We start from the raw sequence: 23120 nt of genomic DNA on the forward strand, positions 1-23120 counted from the left end.
TCTGTGTCTGGGGTTGCCCTTATCTCCTCAACCACCCTAACTGGTGTACAGATGGCCAAGTTCACTAGTGGTGCTCTGCCATTAATTGTGAGGCCGCATGATGTATTGACCCACAGCAGGTTACTGCACCACATCAATATGAGCTACAACAGCGCAGAAAAGCCATACAGTGAGGGGCGGTGGGAGACGTAATTTATGTGTGCTGCAAAGCAACCATATATTCTTAATCATAGATTACTAGTTCATGGGCTGGTTGTTGTTCGTTCATTCAATACAGTATGTCAGAAGAGCCCTGCGTAGTTGACATGCATAGGTATCGACTCTGACCATGTGCACAGACCGGCCCCGAAAACACAACTTTTGTCGGCTCCATGGCTTCATGCTGTTGCCCACAATTATATCATGATTATGCTTCGACGTAATCTCAGTCATCCGCAAGTGTAGCGGACTGTTATGCTCTTCATTAGCAGCATGCAATGCACTTATGTTTCATGGGCCATATCGTTAAGAGATCTGCCTTGCAGGAGAACAGTGTGGTAGGGAGTATAAAAAACCCTGCCACAGCCAGTGCTGTGCAGAATTTCAGGAGGCCTGAATGACGCCCCACATGCTGTCTGCATAATACAAAATAAAACGGGTGCATTTTTCCTCTGCATTGGTGCAACAGTGGCTTGTCCGGCAAGTTCACTGTACTCAGTGTTAAGGGAAGCAGATGACCTTCGGCTGGCCATCCAACATTCAACAGGTAGCATTGTTTAAATGCCATGGCGGGGAGGAAGTCAACAGGCCCTTTGAGGGAGATATGGGGAATTTTGTTATATATATTAACCGTAACCATAAAATAGCCTTCCAAGAAGTATTGAGTTAACTTTCCAAATATCTAATCTAATCATTCACAAGACCGTGGCGCTTGGAGTAGAGAAGATCCTCTGGCAAACTTAATGTTGATGGTTCCTTAGAGATGTCCCTCAACAAGACACCTAACACTTATTGCGCCTCACGGCAGCCCGTTGCTCCCGAATGTGTGGGATGGGTAAAAATGGGTGTACATTTCCCAATTGTGGGACTAATCAAGCATTGATTATTATTAAGATGAAAAACTTAAATGCGGTCTTCACAAACGTAAAACTGGAGCAATGACAATTAATCTACTCTCAGTGATACGTTTGTATTGTATGCGTTCTTATTTGTTGGGGGGTTTCGTGCCTAGTTAAGAACAAAATCCCATCACTGTGGATTCATGGGGTCCACAAGCACAACCTTTTTTTTACGGACGTATGTAAGTTAAAACCTATGTACCTTTGTAATGAGCCCTGAACAGGAGGAAAGCTTCTATCTGGTTATCATTTATTTACCTGCAGATTTATTTATTAAGGTTAGAGGGCCAATTCTATTTTCATATATTGCAATTGGGGTTAAAGATTGCCAATATGCAATTGAAGGGGACGGATTGGGAGTTGTTTTCATGCCACGACACGCCAGTGAAATGCCATGGACAAATTTGTTCCTGTTTCAAATATTATGTTCCATTTTGTATTTGGCCAAAAGTGAGGAAAATAAGAACTCAGTTCAGCTCAGAACACAGTTTGTGTCACGTGTGAAAACAGAACAGTCAATGTTGAGTTATCTTTCTAGTCACTTCCACACTCAAGCAGAGCCACTTCCATTGTTTTTTTAATCCAAACGACCATCTTTTATCCACGTCATATAAACTACATATAGCATTGTGATGCGTTTACTAACTGTAAGTGGCCTACTGCAGTGAACCCCGAGCATAGTTCAGATAGGGCGAGATGCTTTCTCCACTGCGGCACAGTGAAAGATGAAGGTTGATTGGTCATATGGGTGTGTGCACAGTATTCATGACAGTACTCCCTGCATTGCTTTTCCATATTCTACCACAATCAGTGCTGCAAATACAAGGCGGACATACCAGGACACACCGTTTCCCAACCACTGTTGGAATGAGCTTTACTTGGCAGCCTTGCTATCATCTCAAAGATAATTGGAGCCTAATAGGATGGCTTAGGCTGGTCCGGGGACGTCCTTCCCCGCATGTTCGGCTCCTGTCCAGCCTCTCTGTGTAGTCAAGGCTGAGGCTGGTAGTCGCTTTGTCAATGACAGGCAGCAGATAGCAATGAGCCACTTGTGTGCACTCAAAGTGTACCAGTTAGCAAGTCCGTTTGCCAAGTTATTAAGCTACATTTGGTTTTATTTTAGGTCAGCAGTTAAGTGCACTTACTGTCTCTGTGTGTTTTGTTTGAGAGGCAGGAAGCAGCTTTCTTCCGTGCAGACGGCGGCAGGGCCGTTTGCTACATAACTAAGCATTATTCACATACCTTGACATAAACCTAAGCTGAGACTCCATTCCGTCCATTCATATCAGACCTAGACAGATAACCTACAGCAGGTGAGGCGTAGAAATTGAAAATTCTGGACCTAAGACGAGTGCTTGTCCAGGTGGGGTCTGATCGAAACAAGAAATGGAGGTGTTTGAAGGGTAGAACGTAAATCTGCAAGATAACTGAAAGAGCTGCGGAGATTCCTACATGACATTACAGCAACAGCCCAGATGCCTCTGTGGTTCAAGGACTTGAATACATTTTCAAAAAAGACAGAGCAGAACAAGGGAGAAATTATTCATTCAACTATGTCCTGCATAAAAAAAGTATTGTGGAGTGGTGCACAAGTGAGAGGTAAGGGAGACACAAACCCGCAGAGTGACAGCTCAAAGGGTGACTTGTGCACCTTTTTCAATATGATTAGAGAAGTAGTAGGGAAGGAGATGACTTACAGTGGCATTAGCGTAGGGGGCGCTCATTAAACTGTGAACATTGTCAGACAGGGGTGGGGTGGACTTTTGAGGGAGGCTCAATCTGAAAGAGTTGTCGGTGTCATATCTAATAAAGCAAGCCTAATAATGCACATAGGAATTAAAAGCAACAGGGGTCCCTTTCCGAGCCTCCTGGGACTCACGGCAACATTTAGAAAACGTTCATTCATGTTTACCAGCCCACACATTTGCCAGTCATAGCTTCAAATGCAATATTATACGTGGGCATTGTTCTCTATTGGCCTTTGTCTGCTGTTTCTACCTTTGTTTGCCTTTGCGGCACAGAGTTGTTGGAAAATAAGTTTAAGCTACAATCACATACCTTTAAAAACACAAAGAAGTCAGTTGAATTCAGATATACTGATTCTTGTGATTGCCATCTTTATCTCTGGAACGTTCATCGAAATACATTTACAATTGTTGGAATCCAAGACGAACAATAGTGATCGTTGTGTCTGCTGGTTTAATCAATAGCCAGCACTAATTATCTGTATACTCCCATAGTTCCCTCCATCCGTAAGAAATGATAAAAAATCCCTTTGAAAAACAAACAGAAAGTGTGTCTCTCCCCCTCAGTCACACTCTCAGTCAATATCCATATGGGATCAGCAGATGCTTGGCAAGGAGCTGAATGGCTATGTTAGCTAGCATATGCTCCATGATGCCTCTCAGCCACTCTATGTCAGGGAATTATTTCTGACAAATCCTGCAAAGATTAGGGAAACCTCTAGACAAATCCAAATAACGGTTATTACCTCAACTGTTACGGTTATTCCATGTTTTTAGCTCAACGTAAATGCACCGTATTCACTTTCGTGATAAATTCATCATGCGGTGTGCAAACACATCATACATTTGTAAGCTAATTAAAGTGTGCACCACTTCCATTGTATTAATCTTCTATGACTGTGATAGAGGTAATGAGGTCCACACATGATGGTATTGCCTTGGGAAACACACATAAGTAGTGAATTCCTCCATACCACTCCCTCAAGGGGAAATCAATGTATCTTAATGACACATCATTAGTGGCTCTATAAAGGGGAACGATTTTAATGGAAACAACTCTACCTCACCTGAGAACAAGGAGTGATATCATAGAGAACTACTAGTATCTCTCTCTCACACACACACACGCACACACAAGATACACACAGACCATCACGCACTTACAAGTTCTTCTTTCCATGACTTTTGTGGACATTACATGGAATTACATTAATTAGAAGCTTAAACACTTACATTTTCCCCCATACCTAACACCATAACCTGCATCATAAAATCCAATGACTTACATTATGGGAAAGCAATTCATCTCCAAAAGCTAGCTGAGTCCTAACAATCTGACAGAATAAACAGATCAATATTACCCCAAGAGAGGTTACACATGCCTATATACACACAATTAAGAAATCTACATCATAGACAAGTAGTAGTTCTCCACAAGACACATTTTGGCATTTTCTGCTGCACAGATGAGTTGTGTAATTCCGTAGGGTTTATAACGATTTTTTAATCTGAACCACTGGAAAGGGGAATCGATGATTCATCCTGAACCTGTACTGCTTCTGTTTTGGTTGTACATGAAATGTACGAGAGTTTTGAATTGAAAACGCCTCCGGGATTATATACACAACCACCAGCTCTTGAATGTTAATGTGCTTTTTACACGCTGCCTTTCAAAACTTATCTGCCACGGCCATTGGTGCAATGATGATTTATGGGATGACTAAATACAAACATAGATAAAGATACAACTGAGCAAACTGCAAGTTATCTTTGATTGTCAGTCTGTATTCATTGCAAACGTGCATGGTCAAATTGCATCAATCGAAACAGCTAAGTCATATTTTAGGTTCTGCCTACACAATGTTCTGCATCTGAATATAAAACCTTTTTGTGTTTAAATGACAAATTATAATAGAATACTTTATTGATCAATATGAATTAGAATAAAACACCTACTGCTTTTAAATAGAACTACATTAATTCAAACTTAAAAATTACGTCAACAGTTTTAAGTCACAGTACGATCACGGTAATGATCACGGTCATAATTAGACACAACTGAGGAACACTCAGGGTCCAAACAAGTCATGCTGTAGGCCTGTGTCTTGTTAAAATTAATATTTCCACCGTCATGTAGAACAAATTGGTACCAAACAAGCTGCTGTCAAATAGACTACCCCTGGTCTTTCTTTCTTCTACCATAGGACTCACCACTAGAACTGATTATAGTAAAGACTCCATTTTACTTTTACTGCTTTAAGTAAAACTTACCCGCCCGTAATTTAGTCCCCACATTTAGTTTGTTGAAACTGGAAGTCCGCAGAGTCTGTCCTGAAAATATAAAAACAATTGTGAAAAAGAAGCACAACGTGCAGAATCTTGCTTCCTTTCACCTCCTCATACATAAATTAAATGATTCAAATTGCATTGAAGCCTTTGGGGTGTGTGAGTCACATCATTCAAGTCATATAGCAGAAGATTTTCCAGATTTAAAAAAAACTAAGCTGTTGAGATGAACCTTGGTTAATAAGGATGTCAATTCTATTTGTATATACTAAAGCTATGTAAGTGTTCATCTTTATTAAACACAACTTCCTTTGCCCCAACCTTTATAGAAGTTGCACTATGTTGTAAACATATCTATAGCCCCAGAAACAGGTGGATGGAAGGCACCATGATTCATGACTTACTAAAAAAGACGTTCTACTCCAGTGTTTCCCCTACCATTGATTGGGGGGGACCGACTCACCCATCAAACGTCTCCCCCCCAAAGAAAGTCTGTTTTCTGCTTGATGGGCACACACTGACGCGTGCACGCACACACAGGTGAGCACACTCCTACCAGCAGACAGAGAGAAAAATGCTGCTGTCCCTCCGCACTCCTCTGTCGACCTGATAGGATGTCCCCCCCCATCTTATGTATTACCAACAAAACAAAATGCATTATTCAGTTAGCTTTTTGATGTATGTGCATAGTGTATGTGAGCTAATATATTAATTTCTCTTTACTTTATAGTGTTACTGAAATATGCTCATCTACTTAACTTCTTTCTTCTTTGCCATTTTCCTCTCCCTCTACCCCTACCTGTAGGCTCTGCTTTGCGGCGGCGCTGGCTAGTGGTCCAACTCTTAATGCAGGTGTGGCTGGCGGCAAACCCATCTTTGAGCGAGCGCCCGTGCCCCAAGAGCTGTCGCTGTGATGGGAAAATTGTCTATTGTGAGTCGAGCGCCTTTCGCGATGTCCCCAAGAACCTCTCAGGAGGCTGTGAAGGCCTATCTTTACGGTACAACAGCCTCGCTAGTCTTCGTGTAGGCCAGTTTCTAGGCCTCAACCACCTTATCTGGCTCTATCTGGACCACAATTACATTGCCTCTGTGGATGGAATGGCCTTTCAGGGGGTTCGCAGGCTGAAAGAGTTGATATTGAGTTCCAACAAAATCACATCGCTTCACAACACCACATTCCACCCTGTCCCCAATTTGCGTAACCTGGACCTGTCGTACAACAAGCTGCAAGCCTTACAGCCTGGGCAGTTCCAAGGCCTACGGAAGCTTCTCAGCCTTCACATACGCTCAAATTCTCTAAAAACCGTCCCAGTGCGTCTGTTCCAAGATTGCAGAAATCTTGAGTTCCTGGATTTTGGTTACAACCGCCTGCGCAGTATCACTCGGAATGCATTTTCCGGCCTAGTCAAGCTGACTGAGCTGCATCTAGAGCATAACCAGTTCTCAAAGATCAATTTCTCCCACTTCCCTCGCCTTTACAATCTGCGGGCACTTTACTTGCAGTGGAATCGAATTCGCTCAATGAACCAGGGCCTAACCTGGACCTGGGCCTCCATCCAGAAACTGGATCTTTCTGGAAATGACCTGATGGAAGTTGATGCAGTTGTTTACCAATGCTTACCTAACCTGCAGACCCTCAACCTGGACTCCAACAAGCTGACCAATGTCTCTCAGGAGGTGGTTGATGCGTGGATCTCTTTGACTACAATAAGCTTAGCTGGGAATGTATGGGACTGTGGCCCTGCCATCTGTCCTCTGGTGGCCTGGCTGAGAAACTTCAGAGGGGCAAAGGAGACCACAATGATCTGCGCCTCCCCAAAGAAAGCCCAGGGTGAAAAGGTAATGGATGCTGTTGAAGCTTTTGGTGTCTGTCACTCAAATCCAGCGACAACGCTCACTGAGAGTATCCCTCCAACCCTCGCCAGAGTCCCCGTGCAGACTGAACGCCGGCCAGCCATCCTGGCTCTACCTACTGGTTCTGGAAAGAGAGGAGAGGGATCTAAAGGTGGTCCGACATCCTCAGCTGTTACCCCACCTGCGGCCCTTCCCCCAGAGCAAGACTTGGAGCCTGTGACGTTTCACAAGATTGTGGCTGGAAGCGTCGCCCTTTTTCTATCGGTTGCGATGATCCTGTTGGTAATCTACGTGTCTTGGAAGCGCTATCCTAGCAGTGTCAAGCAGCTGCAGGAGCATTCGACAGCAGCTCGCAAGCGACGCAAGAAAGCTAGAGAGACGGAGCGCACTCTGAGCTCTCCACTTCAGGAGTACTATGTGGACTACAAGCCCACCAACTCTGAGGCCATGGATGTCCTTGTGAATGGCACTGGACCGTGCACCTATACCATCTCAGGCTCCCGAGAATGCGAGGTATGACCCACACCACCGCCACTCCTCCTAAACAAAACTCTGTCCACAGCACTGCGACTAGAGGTAATTATTTACACTGCTCCAAAAGATGATTAATCTTTTAGCTTACCTAGCAGGTTAGGTAAACACTGTGTACCCATGGATTATTACCAAAGCGGTTTAGCATCACTTTGCATGTAATAAGAAATCTGATCTTTTTTCGCATGTTTTTTTGTATATTTGCTTGAATCTTAATCTCTGCTGAATTTGTTTTGCCACAAAAGAAATGAACAGACATACAGATAAACCAGTCTGATTGCATGTCCTATTATGCATAATTTTGGGCCTTAGCAAAGCTATATGTGATCACACATTCTTGCTTGTTTAGGTATGTTTTCCTTTTGCTTGGCTATCAGAAGCTTTGTGCTTTGTGTGTTTGCTCTATTACTATTTAATCCTTGATAAGCAGTAGTGTGGAGGGACAATATCTTGTTGTTCGATTCACTTCTGCACTGGATGTGAAGGAAAAAAGGCCATTGTTGTCACTCTACAGAGCTTCCACCAGCTAATGACTTAACATTTTTCTGGACACAGCTATGGCTCAAGACAGTTGGATAATACATAACACCCATAATGCCCCAACAGCACATTATTTTCTAATATGTTCCCTTCATCTTCACTCTGACCTTCATTGATTAGTCACTGAAGCTGAAATGCACACCATCACTGGCCCTCCAAACCTTACCTTACACAGGCATAGAAAAAAGAGAAAAATATTACATTTAGTAACATACACGCACAGAAAGTAGTGTTTGATAGTCCCAAAAGGAGTGGGAATCCTTTGAAATGTTTTGTACCATAGCAAGTGAACTTCTTCAAAACATGTTTTACAGTTTAAAGAACTGTGGGAATACTATTTTTCTCTTTTTGCTTTTAGCTGCTACACTCTTGTGTACCTGAAATACTGTACTATTCTTGGTTAAACATTTTATTCTTCTGCTAGGTTTATACAGGTTTTCCGAACTATATTTATCCAAATCTCCCGGAAGAACGTATTCATCATGAATCTTATAACCAGCACACTAGTATCAGAAAGCAAAGGAAGGTCCATGCCCACCCAGATAATTAGGTAGCCCACCATCAAAAGTTGTAATCCAAGTGACATAACGCATATTTTGGTTAAGCTCTCTATATATTTACACATTACCTGCCCACTCATACTAAATCTAGTTCCAAGATCCTCTCGGCATTTCCATCGCATGGATTTCTTGCAGGCTGTCTCTGGAGTAATGACTATAACAGCAATTGGTGGAGGAGGAATCTATTCCTCAAATTATTTTCTACAAATACAGATACTGTTACTGAGAGTATGGCTCTCCTGATAGCAGTTTGCTTGGTAACATGTTGTACTTCCAGTATTGTTAAGAGGAACGACCAATCACAGTTGCCATTTTGTTGTTATTTGAACTGCCCTCTCCTATGTATGCTGTATTTGAGTGCATCATTTCAGCTTACAGTGCTGCTTTCGGTTTAATTTCATTCTTAGTTTTAATGGAAAACTGATGCTAGATGGATGGAAGAGGGAAAAAAACAATGCTGCGGTTAATTATCTTCAGCTTTGCTTAATGCTGTACAAGCAACCATTGATTTGAATTATGCGCTTATGACACACCCTTGGTGGCCTAAACTCACTCAGCCGGATGCTGTCATGGAAATAAAATGTGTGTAATGTTTCCAGATCAAACCATACACACTACAGTCTGACAACAGTATGCATAAAATGTATAGACGCTCTATATAATGTGTAGAAAATAATAATTGATCTCGAGATCATCGCAAATATGTCTCGATACTAAGATTCACTTTCTTATAAATGAAGGTGCACGAAATAAATTTTTGTTGTTTGGGTGATTTGGATTTAATACGCTGATAGAGGTGTTCCTATTCTTGAGACCATCCCCATTAATGTTAATGATTAGCTAATTTAGTACACAAAACAAAACAGCTGCAGAAAATAATGTTAATATGAAAATAAGTTATGAAGATGAATATTGTTAATTCCCCAGAACAAGTTTGTTGGATAAAGATTTAATTTTGATATCCTTTGTTAGATGAAGATGCTACTAATTAATACATATTTGAAAACAGTAATCAATATGGATCCTTGGATTCTCACTATGATCCTCATTATGTCTTATCCTTGTTTGGTACCTGGTCATGCACAATTCTGATTATGATGGACAAACGATTGAAAGACGCCTTTGGAATCTGAAGGAACCAGCTGCAATGGGAAGGAGGAAATTGTGTCGTACTAGGTGAAGGCAAACAAAAGAAGTAAATTGGGATCCTTCTTCTATGTCACATCACAAGGGATAAAATGGCTGATTATCATTCCCAACATTTATTTTCATTTCTGATACCTCATTGGATTGGAATATTTTCACACTTATATTGCTTATAGAGACAGCAGAGGTTTCCCTCAACCCCATCCCGCTTTCTCTCTTGGGGAACCCCACACAAACTACCTTCAAGCCTCTCCAGCAGTGTAAGCCAGGAGCAGGCCTGCGATTTACAGTTGAAATCATTGCGTCTGTCATTAGCTTAACTGGACTTGATTGAACCTGGCAATTTAGGTAGTTCTTTGATCTTTTAGATGTGAGCCAAATAAAGCAGGAATTTACCCTGTACTAAGAGTGCCAGGGGCCAAATCAACATTTCGGAGCCAGCTGGGTCTAACCACTCAGTGAAAAATATACACTGGGAATATTTGTGATTGTCAACAAAAAATAAGACCCATAAGAAAAGTTAAGACTAAGTTTAGTCATTTAGTGCAAAACAGTAATTAAAGTAAAATCTTAAAATGGAGAGTGAGGGAAGCTCTCTATACATAAGTACAGTAAAAAATGAATGTGTATTTTCATATACAGTATTATTGGTAAGGTTCCTAACAAATCATAGTTTCACAATGCTATGAACCACACTATGAATCATATAATCTCTCCTAGTTTTTAGAGATTTAATTCCTATTCACTACATCCCTTGGCTTTGCCTCAGTATGGAAAACAGCACACACAGGTGTTCATTAACGTTACTATTTTTTTTACTCTCTATAAATATCGATACAAATAAATAAAGCTAATAAAAGCATCTATAAATGAAAAAGTACAATAGTAGCACGGGTTGCTATTGTGTGTGTGGCCCTCCTTTGCCTTCTTTCTACAAATTATTAGTTAATTAATTCAATACACGTGTAGGGGTTTTGTTACCATCCATGCTGTGCCATGTTGCCTTCTGGTCATTTACAGCTACAGCCTCTATGCAAGCGTTTTAAATCTTTTTGCAAACTGAGGAGAAGCAAGTTTGTCTCCCCGTGCTCACCTCCATTTTGTGTCTTGAGATATATACTGAAGAGAATGTATTCTCCAGAGCCTTATCTGTCGCTCTGTCCCTAAAACGTTGTGGAGAGGGGACGGGATCTATCAGTCAGCGGACCCAAGTTCATTTCAGTATGTGCTCCGATCTTGTTCCTACATTGTGTTGCTCTGGTGTGGACATAAATCACTGTGGGAAGGGCCAGCATCTCCGGCTGCTTACCCGTCAGGCTACAGGCTCCGGCACGGGGTGCGTTCATCTCCTCTGAATGGGAATTGTTTATTCCCTCCCGTGTGTCACTCATTCCTTTTTTATGATTTGGATTTTGTGCTATCACTATAACTCACCGGGGACCTCTTCACATGATTGTCCTTTATCAGCGACCAGGTTCAACTCTGACACGGATGTTTGGTCGGTAGCCTTTCTAGTAAATTGCCAATACTCATTTTCCTACCTCGCTTCAACCTTCCCAGAGCGTGGATTATTTGTATCACTTCATCCCCATCTTGGTTTGATCTTTTTCCTTTCTAGCGGTGCCCTTGTGGCCCGTGCATTTGAGCTGAACTTGAGGCTGTGCCACTCATGTCTCCTTTTCATGTAACAGAGCATCTCTTTTCCATTCACTGCATTTTTTCTGTATTCCATTGTAGGATCACACTACAAGTTAACGCTGTCCTTTTTTAAAAATGAGTCCTTTCTTCTTGCTTACCTTTTCTGTTATCTCGCTAAATGTGTCTCGCAATGCATGTCATCATCTGTTCAGCTCTCCACCAAGGCAAGGCAAGGCCAAAGTTTTTGTATGGCACATTTCAACAAGACAACTCAAAGCGCTTCACGTAAACCCATCAAAACCATCAAAACATGGAGGCAAATGAAAAGGACATTTAGAACAAACAAGGATAAAATAGAAAACAAGTTGTGATGCAGTTTATGAAATAGGGTTTAAAAGCATCCACTTTATCCTTGAATCTGGTTCAATTAAAAGCAGCAGCAAACAGAAAAGTCTTAAATCTTAATCTGAGGTTTAGAGCAGAACAAATGAGCGCTGCTTCACCATGTTTGGTTCTGACTGGTTTGGTTCCTTCTACCTTACAGTTCTGTACCTAATTGACTCAGTAATGTATTGCTGATGCTGACCTTATTAAAAGTACAATCTCATCCACGTGGTATAATGTCACACTGCATATAGCTATCTTTGAATTAAATGTGCCAGACATTTGCCTGATGCAGAAATCAAGACATAATTTCCCTACCTACTCCTCCTGAACTTACAAATACTTTGGCCTTGCCTTGTTAACTTGCTGAGGTTTTTCTTCTTGGAGCAAATGTAACCCATTACAGGAAAGAAGGACATTGTTCAAATTTTTGCACGTACCTGGTAACGTAACAAGTACTATCTGGAATTTATAGAACATCTCTTCAACCTTGATCTCGCATTTGCTTGAATCAGTTCAACACAGTGGGGCTTTATTTTGCGCAATAATAATATCTGTCAAATGTATCTTATTTTAGTTTATTCTAAACCAATTAATTGATAATTAAGAAATTCACACAATAATGTGACCATACAACACAGACATATTTATTACTTACAGTACTTAGAGAATAACATGGAAACAGACACCCAGGGCTAGTTTGCCTTCATATATCTATATTTAATTGTTATATTAATAAAGCGTTATAGCTAAGATTGACACAGATGCCTGTAGGAATATTTTTGATTGCCCAATCCTAGCATTTTGATCCTATTTATTCATCACCGCCCACGTATAACGGCCTTTACACACCTCAAAAGAAAAAAAAAAAACACATTGTATCCAGTGTTACCCCTAGGTTTACTGTACAACTTAGTTGCTTCGGGAAGACTCTGCGCTGTGTCTGCTGGTGCATCACATGCTTGCATACACAAACATATGCGCTCACATGTCTGGGCTAAACTGCCATGCGCAAAAAATACCAAAACTTGGTTGACAGAAAATATATCAACTTCTTTTTACGAGCAAACGTGCTGAATGATAATCGCAATAGTGTTTGGACTCCTACTGATGACATTTCCCATTATATTCCATCCTGGCAAAGCTTCTCGACAATGTTACCTTGCATGGCACTGAGTAACAAAACACAAAAAAATACATTCAAAGTGACAATGAAAATGCTTTTTATGCCACACCGCCCACCCCAACCACCTTCAGATGACTTTTCTTATCAGGATAAAATCATGCTGTTTTCATCCCTCGTATATTGAGATCACAGCAATTATTCCCAAGGACACAAGGTTGCTTATCAGGAAAAATGAGTGCGTTGTTCACCCTGGAACCAATGGTGCCATCTTGCCTGTTGAGTACCTCAAATTGAGGCGTGTACATACACTTACAAACTCTAATTGCTAACTCGATTTATATCCACTATTTTCTCGCGGATTTGTTAAATATTTATGATATGAGAAAGCATTTTGTGTGGTTTATTGGATGCCTGAAATTGGTTGCTTCTGTGTCGGTCAAAAGCCGTGATGTAACACTCTGAAATTAAAATATGCACACAGTTATGCATAAATGTGAAAACGTTCACCATGCTGTTACTAACTCGACCTGTGTCGCTGCACAGTTGGAGCTGTTTCTGCAGGTATGAAGAATTTCCTTCTCTCCCTGCCGTTCTCCTTTCTTTCCACGGTGCAAGGTCATGGTGTCAGATTGTTAATTGCTCCCCAAAAAGAAATCAACACAAACACCGGGAGGAGAGCCAAAGGCAAGCGGGCTATCTGTAATTCAGTGGGGAGGCTGAACTTCTGAATGAGAGTGTCTTCAGTCGACAATTAGCCGTGTGGGAGACTTCAAACATGCACTGCGCTTGGGAGAACATCTCTCTCATCCTTCTAATCCTGTCTGTTTCACACCCTGGTTCCACGCCGCTGCCTTCTGCACCGGTGTTTGATCCACGACTAATGAGGGTGTTAGATCACCAATATAGCAATTACACTACCTTGGAAAAGAGGAAAGACTCTTTTTGCCCCAGTTTCCACCGTGCAACCCACGTGCATCGCTAATGTTGAGCGTGGTGACGCGCTGCCTCTGTTAGGCGCGCTGCTGGTCAGCCACGGTCATCTCAAATTCTTCGACAAATTTCCTTCGACGTGCTTGCTGTCTATCTGCCCGCTGAGCAATTATTTATTTATTTTATTTAGCACTGGCGGTGTGTTCAATTTGAAAGCCATTTTGGTTTCACACAGATGTTTTGCCGTTTTTACTGCAACTTTCTGGTTTCACTACCTACTGATAAAAGTACTGCTGCTCTACAGCGCTTGTTCTTCTCACCCACCCCCCCCCATTTGGAGCAGATTGACAGAATTGGCTGTCGTAACTAATGTGAATAGATCGAAAAAGGTTACAATGACAGCAATTATAGCTGTTGTAAAACAGGAATGCTACATTAATTGCACATAATGTAATGTTACACAATGCAGCAATCCAGACACCGACATTTTCCTGTCTGGCCGCTGATGGGAGCGTGTTCACCTGTATGAGCCCCCCCCCCCCCCTATATATAATGGTAGGGGAAACACTCTACTTGTTGTCAGCAAACATGAGATTAAAGCCGCAGGTAACTTCAAATAAGGATTCTATATTCTATTCAAAGTGAGACGGATAATCACAAAAAATAAATCAAGTTCCTCTGCGTCGTCTTCGTATGTTTTGCTTTGCAATCAAGGACTGACAGCTGCATTATACAGTGCCTTTGCCTCTGTTTTTATTTTCCTTTAAGAGGAAAGACAGGAAAGTTGAACAGTTGGAATCTGATAGATGATAAAGATGATGTAATTTAGTAAAGTGCACAATTGCGGTTGCACTTGAGATTTTAGCATATTTCCCAAAAACAAATATGAATACTTTTTTGCATTTCACTTTGAGATTTGATTCCCTCCATAGTTGATTGTATGTTGCTTGTTTGTAATTTCAATTGCTGGTTAGCTGTGTGGAATCAAGGTAAACAAGGGTAGACATTGGTGTGGATCCAGAACAATGAAGCACTCAATTTTCAGCATGCCTTATTAGCACTATTCGCATTTATCATTCAAATTCAAATATTTGTGTCAGTTGACCATAAGGAAGGATAAGTCACTCATAGACATGCATTTGACTTGACAGCTAAGTACCTGCAGCAGAGCATCTGTTTCCATGCCTGATGTGACTTAAAATTAAGAGGTAAAGCGCGACAAATCAGTGCCTATGATTAACTATTTAAATTATATTTTTCTTTTTTCATATTTTCTTTTTTTTTTTTTTTAGAGCACATCTGCACAATATGTGCAGATCTGTTCACTCTTACCAGAACTACATGATGTGCTATTTAATCATTTGACAAAGAGTCAAGTGTAATTAGCCTGTCATCCTTGCATAACGAGTCTTTCCAAAGTCCTTTTTTTTTACATTTCTATTTACATTTGTTCTATACATGGGGGGCCTGTGTCAAGAAACATTCTAAGAATTAAACACTGCATCTTTCAAGGAAATAAACTCTTAATCCCTTACTTCTTGGAAGAATCGTCCTCAAGCTCTAAAGTGCATCCTAATTAAACAACTCCTGCAATTAGTGGAAGAGTTTGAAACCAGAGGGTTGAGGCCTTGTTCTCGGTGGGTGGACTGAGTACAAAAAGACCACATAACTGTGTCTCTAGTCTGCTTTTCCTATAACGAAAGAACAAAGAGGGTTATAGTTCCACTGACATTCATGTCTCTTGTGATAGAACTTTTATATTTTATAAACCAGAGGAGAGTAAAAAGTCATTGGAATGATTGTGTGGAAAAATTCTTTCACTTGCTCACCGGAAAATCTTCTCGGGTCACCGATGCAATGTGTCCTCGGCCCACCTTGTCAGCTGTTTCCACTTAATTGCTTACACGTCTTCAGGATGTAAGAATGTACGGATCGGTTCATGAACTTTCATGGGACCATATCTGTAGACGTCAGGATCAACAATAAAGCTGCTTTGAGAAACGAGATCGAATCTTACTGGTTTGCATGGTACATTGATTACAGGCCAAAGCGACTTACATTAGACTTACATTTGGCCCAGGGAGCAATTAGGGGTTAGGTGTCTTGCTCAGGGACACTGGGACTCGAACCTCCAACCTTGCGCTTCCCAGCACACCCGCGTTACCCCCTGCATGTCATGTGTGACTAGCTTCGGCACTGTGATACAGTAATCATACAAACAAAAATAAGATCAGAAATCAGACTTTTTGATAAAACACTAACAATAATCTAATGGTGTCGAATAGAAAATCACCCTACTTTTTTTTCCTCATGAAAGTTAAATGTCGTGTTCAGTATTTGGTTGTCACTTCTGATTGCCATGAACCCAGATGGCGACAGCCAAAAACCAGGATGTTGATGGACAACATACGAAAAAGAAGGACTACTTGTGCTTCTTATACACTCTCTACAGTGGTGTAGTCTATATTTTTGTTGTGAGCATACTGTGACTGCCGGCTGACTGGGGGGGGCGTCCGTTAGTTAGGAGAATGCGTCCGTTGGCAAGCGAGGATCGCTAAAGTTTTGGTCATCTCCCACGGTAGATCGCACATGCGTGACTGCCTTCAGACGGGGTGAATTTATGAATGACAGTTAGAACGTTCTGTCACATCGATGTTGTTATGTATCATCGCGCTTTTGTTGGTGGGTATACGGAAATCCTTGACTTTTCCTAGTGGGTACACGGCGTATACCTGCGTATCGCGTAGACTATACTGACTCTCTATTCTTGCTATTGACTCACCGTGCAAATTAAAGTCCATACATTGCTTTTCATACAGGATTAGCAGGCTTAAGCAGCATATTCTTACTAACGAAAAAATCTTTGTATGGATTGTATTAAAACAAATGCATTGTTAAGACTATCTGCAACTGTATTGAAGGTGTCCCCATGTGTGCATATTGGTACTGACAGCAGTCAAGTCACCCCGTTCAGCAGATTCAACAGTGGAGTCAAACATGTAGGCGAGTGAACCTGGCAGAGAAGTACGTGCACCGGAGTGGTGGACAGGTGGACAGGAGAAAACAGCCAGAAATCTAGCACAAATCAGGCAGTCATCCAGACTCTACAGTTAGATTGGCAGGCGTCTGTCCACAAAGACACAGTCCTTTGTCTGCGGACAGCTGTCCATCATCTAATCGGTGATGGCTCAGAGTTTCTTTTTTTTTAAGTACGATAATAGGCCCAGCAGATTGGCATGTTTTTCCCTCAGTGGTCAGATCAAAACTACTATGCACCGGCAATGGTGTGTGTGTGTATGTGTGTGTTTCATAGTTAAAGGGCACTTTTAATCAACATTGTGTCAAACTGTGGGTTAATAGTGGGTTAAACAATAGAAAATGGAAAAATTACAGTATGAATGCATTATTTGACTATTTCAATAACCCTGTCGAACAGACTGTTCAACACAGGCCCAGATGAGCACATAGTTTCCTGTCAACACTGGAGACATTTAAGTTGTTATTGTAGTGCTGAGTCAATTAGTAGATAATTGACTAGAGTTGATAGACAGAAATATAATCAACAATAATGAATGTGAAAGCATAAAGGAATGTCATTAGGCTTTTAACTGTTGGGTGGGACCACGGAACCATTTCTATGGTTTCAGTAACATCTGACAACCATGTTTATTGGCATTTTAAGAAGAAAAATGTTTTGTCTTTATACATATTTATGTGAAGTATATATTTTGATCATTACTATTTTAATTACTTTTTAACATTTCTTTTTTGTATAAGCGCTTGCATGCTGGTCGAGGTGGCCACTCCCTAACATTTCTACACGTTACACCAGTCCGACACGAGTCGTAGAGAGGCCGAGCAATCAGACGTCGTATTCCCCGACTGTGATGTGCTGCCAGCCTTTTATGCTTTGTGTGTAAAGAACGCACATGAAGCGGGTGGGCGAAATATATTGATGTTGAAAATCGAAGCAACCTTTCCAATGCCTTTCAAGTATGATCCTTCTCAGGCGTGTAGGTGTTGGACCAGCATGTGCACGCATCCTCGCGCGCCTGCCTGCAATCTCTCCCCGGCTCGGCTATTCTTGGTGTTCATACCGACGTGTCTCCTATTCCTCTCAGCTATTTTTTTTCTCGGCTGTGTCGAGCACATATTATTTTTAGTTAATTACCTGTCTCTGTCAACCTCCAGCGTCCCACGCTGTGGCCTCGCTGCATCGGCCCGGAGTTCAGGCTGTCTTCCACTGCGGGAAAATGCACACCTCTCATGATTGATGACTTCTATTCTCCCACAGCTTCACTTTAGTATTCCGGCCCCACATGTCCGAGCTGCGAAGAACATAATATAAACACTTGTCCTGCAGAATAAGTCCCAACTTGTTGTTCACTGTTTTTTTTTCGTTCTGACACAAACAAACATTTTTGGAAAGGAAAAGATAAGGGAGACAACAGTATTATAGCTCTGGAGTACACATGAGCAATATCTGCTATACCGCTCAACACCTTCCGTGTTACAAGTCATATATTTTGAAAGCCCTATTTCACCGTAAAAACAACAGTCCCTCTTTTCTATTAAATTTGCAAGGTAATAAAAGCTTTGTATTGACAAAAGTGACAATGGATACGTTGGGGATGGATTGTGCCATGAAGCTAGCGAGACTACTTAGGCACCCGGACCCCTCTCTATATTCATCAACTGGCTCTTGGAAATGTGAGAGAGAAGATCACATATAAAGATCATCATAAAATGAAGTGTAAAAATCCACCTGGAGGCCTTTGTTTGTTGTAAATTAAATCTCTTCCACATTGTCCTTGGCCATCTTGAAGAATACAGGCTGTAATTATAGTATTCATTTTTACTGACCATAATCACATAATGGCTGATTTTTGTTGAGGTCATTCTTTTGATATTTTTTCTATCCAGCATGGAGGATAAGATTGAGATTCAAAGCAAAAAACATATTTTGTTTTTATAACACATTTTTTCAACGTGAACCTTTTGTAAATGACTGGTTTATCTATTCAAGACAATGAAGGCTGATACTGGCAGTAAAAAAAAATGGTCAGGAACTTTAGCTTGTCCAGAGGTTTTAGAAACACTGGTAAAATGGTTTTGTAACTCAAGAGGGAGTTGTCTGAACGAAGGAGGCATGGGAGATCATCTTAGTTGGTTCGGTGTTGTATTTTGTAGTTGGAAAGGAGTATAAATTACCCGACTAAGTGCTGTAACTTGCTTTCCTTATCACTGCTTGGGTCTAGCACCTGGAGTCTACATTAGCTGCTATTAGCTGCTTAACAGAATAGTTGTCTATTACAGTCGCAGCAGCTCTGAATGCCTACTATCATTAAAGGCCACGTATCAAATTTTAGGTAATGTAGGTGCTAGGTTTTGACAAGGAATCGATTTTAGGGCGTCACAAGCTGTTGTGTCGTGGTGTATTACGCTGTTAAAGAGTGTTTGTTGTAGGTTATTAGTTGTTATAAAGTTATACCTCTACCGTACTGTATAAAAAAATGTAATGATCCAAGAAGAATAATGATTGTCAGGTTGTCTCCTCTTACCGTCCTAATGACTCTACCAGTGAATGATTGGTCTGCTTTACAGGTTCTAAAAGGGCATTTATTCTTTGTGTGACTTAATAGATGTTTGAGGACCTCATTGCTTTCAAGCAAAAGAGCAAACTAAAAATCACTCACGAAAGGAATCTCTCTCCATTCTGACTGTTGCTTATATGTTTGAATGTGGGTATCTGTGTGGTATCGTTGTTAAGGAAATATCCTGTGTGATGTGAAAAACAAAATGACCATTATCATCAGATGCAGCCACTATGTTATTCAAACATCAACTGTTCTTGTTGGACAGGTCTTTCCTGCACGGCAAACTCATCCTCATTCATCTGCACTGACATGCAGCCCATGAGGTATGATTTCCCCACTGCTGTTTTGCCACCGATTATAACCATTAACAAGCGGCCTGTTTGTGAATGGATGGGGTCACTACCCTCAGTGCTAAAAAATTCACCGGGGTGTATGATTTACTGGGTGCTCTCACCAAGCGGTAAAATAGTGCTCTTTGTAACGTGGAACAATTGAGACGAGACACATTGCAGAGTGCATCACAGTCATTGCATATAGGCCATTTAATCACCTCCACCAATCTTTCCTCCATTCTGATTAAAGGAATTGCTCACCACTGCATGTCCGATTAGACAATGCTGCTTCATTGCTATGATATAAACATGCTCTTGCGTCTAAAGAAGGATTCAGACTTTTAAATTAGGTTTTGGAAAGGCACTACTAGTTGTAGTGGTTGGGTTCTTGGCCAGTAACATTTCAATATTTTTCAAAGTGTGAGCTCTCCACAAATTCAATTTTTTTTTATAAGGGTCAGTGCAAGGCAATATTCATCATGAATGGCCAACTGGAAATGGGATAACACATAAACGTTTTGAACCCACAACTGCATTGGTTGAACAGAGTGGTGGTTATGTCTATTTGGTTATCCTTTCAAATTATATCTCATGCCAAAAAGGACACAAACACAATCAAAAACATCTTCAGAAAAGTCTCCCGGCCCGCCAATCTCCTCTTGGTTTAGAGCCTTGTATAGTACACAAGGTACTGGGGAAATTGTACTTTTATTCACAGGCAAACATTTTACGCTTTCACTGTATTTATCAAGTTGGCTGCAATGAAAACAATTTGGTACAGAAAAAGACCTTCCAAAGCAATGGAAAAGTACGAGTTGAGCCAAGATAAGGTTCGACAAAAGGCAAGATAAGAGATAAATGGCAGGTGGACTGGAGTGATGGGGGATTTGACAACAAAGAGAAATTGATAGTTGTAGTGGTGCAGAGTGCACACACAGTCACTCTCAGCTCTCTTTGACCTGCGAGACACAGACTGTTTGATTTAGTGCCAATCAGAGTTTTTAATGTCTGTGCGGCGCATCATAATTTATTAGGATTATCATAAACTTGCACTGGGAGTTGAAGAGGGGGCACTTGTTCCTCCCTCTCAGAATGAATTACTCGCTGTGAGCTGGAGTGTCAATCAACCCAGAAATGGAGACACCAGCCCCCCAGACCCCACACGTTTTCTTTTGTTTTTTTTCATATGCAACCATTTCATGAGGCCCATCAAAGCCGGGACCCACAATGAATTTTCATCCCATCAAGTATATTAGGTGAAAGAGCTACAGGCAGGCTTGTATTGCATTCTGAACTGGAGTGGAGTGTCTCTGTCATCAACAGCAAAAGGTAGGGGCTTTTTTTAGGGAAGGCTCTGCATTAATTTTACTAATGTAACACGTTTGGGGCATTGCCCTTAGGGAGCACATGCCTGCTTAAATGGGTCAATAGCATTGCTCCTGCCATCGCGACTTGAAAAAAGTGGGGGTGCCCGTTCACAGCGTATCGCTGTAGCCTTTGGGAGCATTTGGCCATTGTTGGTGTTGGGAGCGTGTGTGTTGTCAAAGCGGGGTCCCAGCAAGCGCTCCTTGCGACATTAGCGAGGAACCAACTCACCTAAAGTTGACTCCAGCGAAGTGAGTTGGATTGTGGGTTGATTTGGGAGCTGCAGTGAAGGAGACAAGTTGCGGACAACATGTAGAGCCTAGTAGTTTTACCAAAACTGATAAATCTTGTACACTGCACATCCTAGAAGATCAAATGAATTGCTTTTGGAAACGCAGTGGACACACAGATCTGGGACGGGCTGCGTTTTTATCATTTTTGTCGTGCAAAACAGCCTAAAACTGCAATGGAAATTAATATGTTCATGCTCCATCCAAAATATATTAAAAGATGAATAAAAGAAAAATACAATCTCACAGGTAAGGACCAATTTAGAATTAAAAAAATGTTCTACATAGTGTGCAATGACTCATTTAATTTGCATCTCTGATTCATCCACCATTACGTAATAATTATTATTATAACTTTTTTTTCAACTGTAACCCACCATCTCTCCTGCATATAATTTTAATATGGACTGAGTAAGCTTTCTGCTCCTTTTGGTGACAGCTGAGGTTTCGTCTTAATTTGCCCGCCGGGTGAAGGGGACACTTGTCTACTTGGCTGTGGCTGTCGAGATTGAAAAGGAATAACATCTTCTGCTAAGCCTCGTTGTTCCATTTTCATCACGTAAAAAGGTAAGAACCGTTGAAAGCAACGCTGAAGATAATAGGGTGATGAAAGTGTCATTGTGTCTCTTCAACATGATGGACTGATATTGAATGAATTTACTGTGGGCAAGAAATGGGTGAGTGGAAAGACAAACAAAAGGGAAGATATAACTTTAGATCCCTTGCTTTTTTCTGTTTTCCTTTTTATTTTTTATAAAGATATGAAATAAATACTCATTAATTTTGTACAAAAAAATGTGTAAAAAAATGTGTAATTATTGTGTAATGTTTACATTGAAAATGACACTTGATTCAAATAAAAGGTTAATACATTTGCCATTAATTGTTGTTTGCTTGTTTATAATATCCATAATTTATTTAAACCTGATTTCCTTACAAGAAACAACAGGGATCTCAAAAACTTCGCCTGCACTGTCCAGTAAAGTTACTGAATCGATTTCAAGTCACTGAATCAAATCGAATCGTTCTAAACTAACCCAGATCGTCCATGAATCGAATCGGCAACCATGAATCGCGATTTGAATCGGTGTTAAAATGAATCGTTACACCCCTTATCACGTCTCATGTATTATCCCATTAATGTTCCATACTTTTTCGATTTAAGTGAGACTAAAACGTTGCATTGTTAAAAAATCATTTTAATACAGTTTGAGGGTCATCAGGAATCAGGAAACATTCATTACCAAAATATGTCAGACATATAATGAATTTGACTTGGCGATTGGAGCATAGCAGGAGACAGTTAGACAATGGACAACAAGACATAAGACGACATAGTGCAAGGAATAAAATAAAATATGCTACGCGTTAGTATATAAGGGTATGTGTTAGTTTAAAAATAAAAGGAATAAAAGTTTAAAAAGTGTAAAGTGCATGTGGAGTGTGAAGGGAGTGACCGGCAGGATGTCAGAGTCAGTGAGTGGGCACCTCTGTTGATGAGCCCGACTGCCGATGGGAAGAAACTGTTCTTTTGTGGCGCGACGTCTTGGTCCTGATGTACCTCAGCCTCCTGCTAGATGGAAGGAACACAAACAGTTTTTGTCCAGGGTGGTTTTGTATGTATTGTATGCGTCCCAAAGTGCTGCAAGATGGGCTCCATTGTTACTTGAAAAGCAAATATTTGGAAGAGTGCAACCTG

The 23120-nt window shown here is 41.0% G+C and overlaps 1 protein-coding gene across 1 annotated transcript in view; it reads left to right on the forward strand.

Annotated features, from left to right (window-relative positions):
• The window catches only part of LOC120831963 (leucine-rich repeat transmembrane neuronal protein 4), a 96305-nt gene that overhangs the window by 1795 nt on the left and 71390 nt on the right, over window positions 1-23120 (forward strand). The window contains exon 2 of the mRNA XM_040197933.2: window positions 5934-7495. Within this exon, the coding sequence (XP_040053867.1) occupies window positions 5934-7495 (1562 nt within the window). The remainder of the gene's footprint in view (window positions 1-5933; window positions 7496-23120) is intronic.

This window comes from Gasterosteus aculeatus, chromosome 14 (genome assembly GCF_964276395.1).
Source record: "Gasterosteus aculeatus chromosome 14, fGasAcu3.hap1.1, whole genome shotgun sequence".
Taxonomy (NCBI): domain Eukaryota; kingdom Metazoa; phylum Chordata; class Actinopteri; order Perciformes; family Gasterosteidae; genus Gasterosteus; species Gasterosteus aculeatus.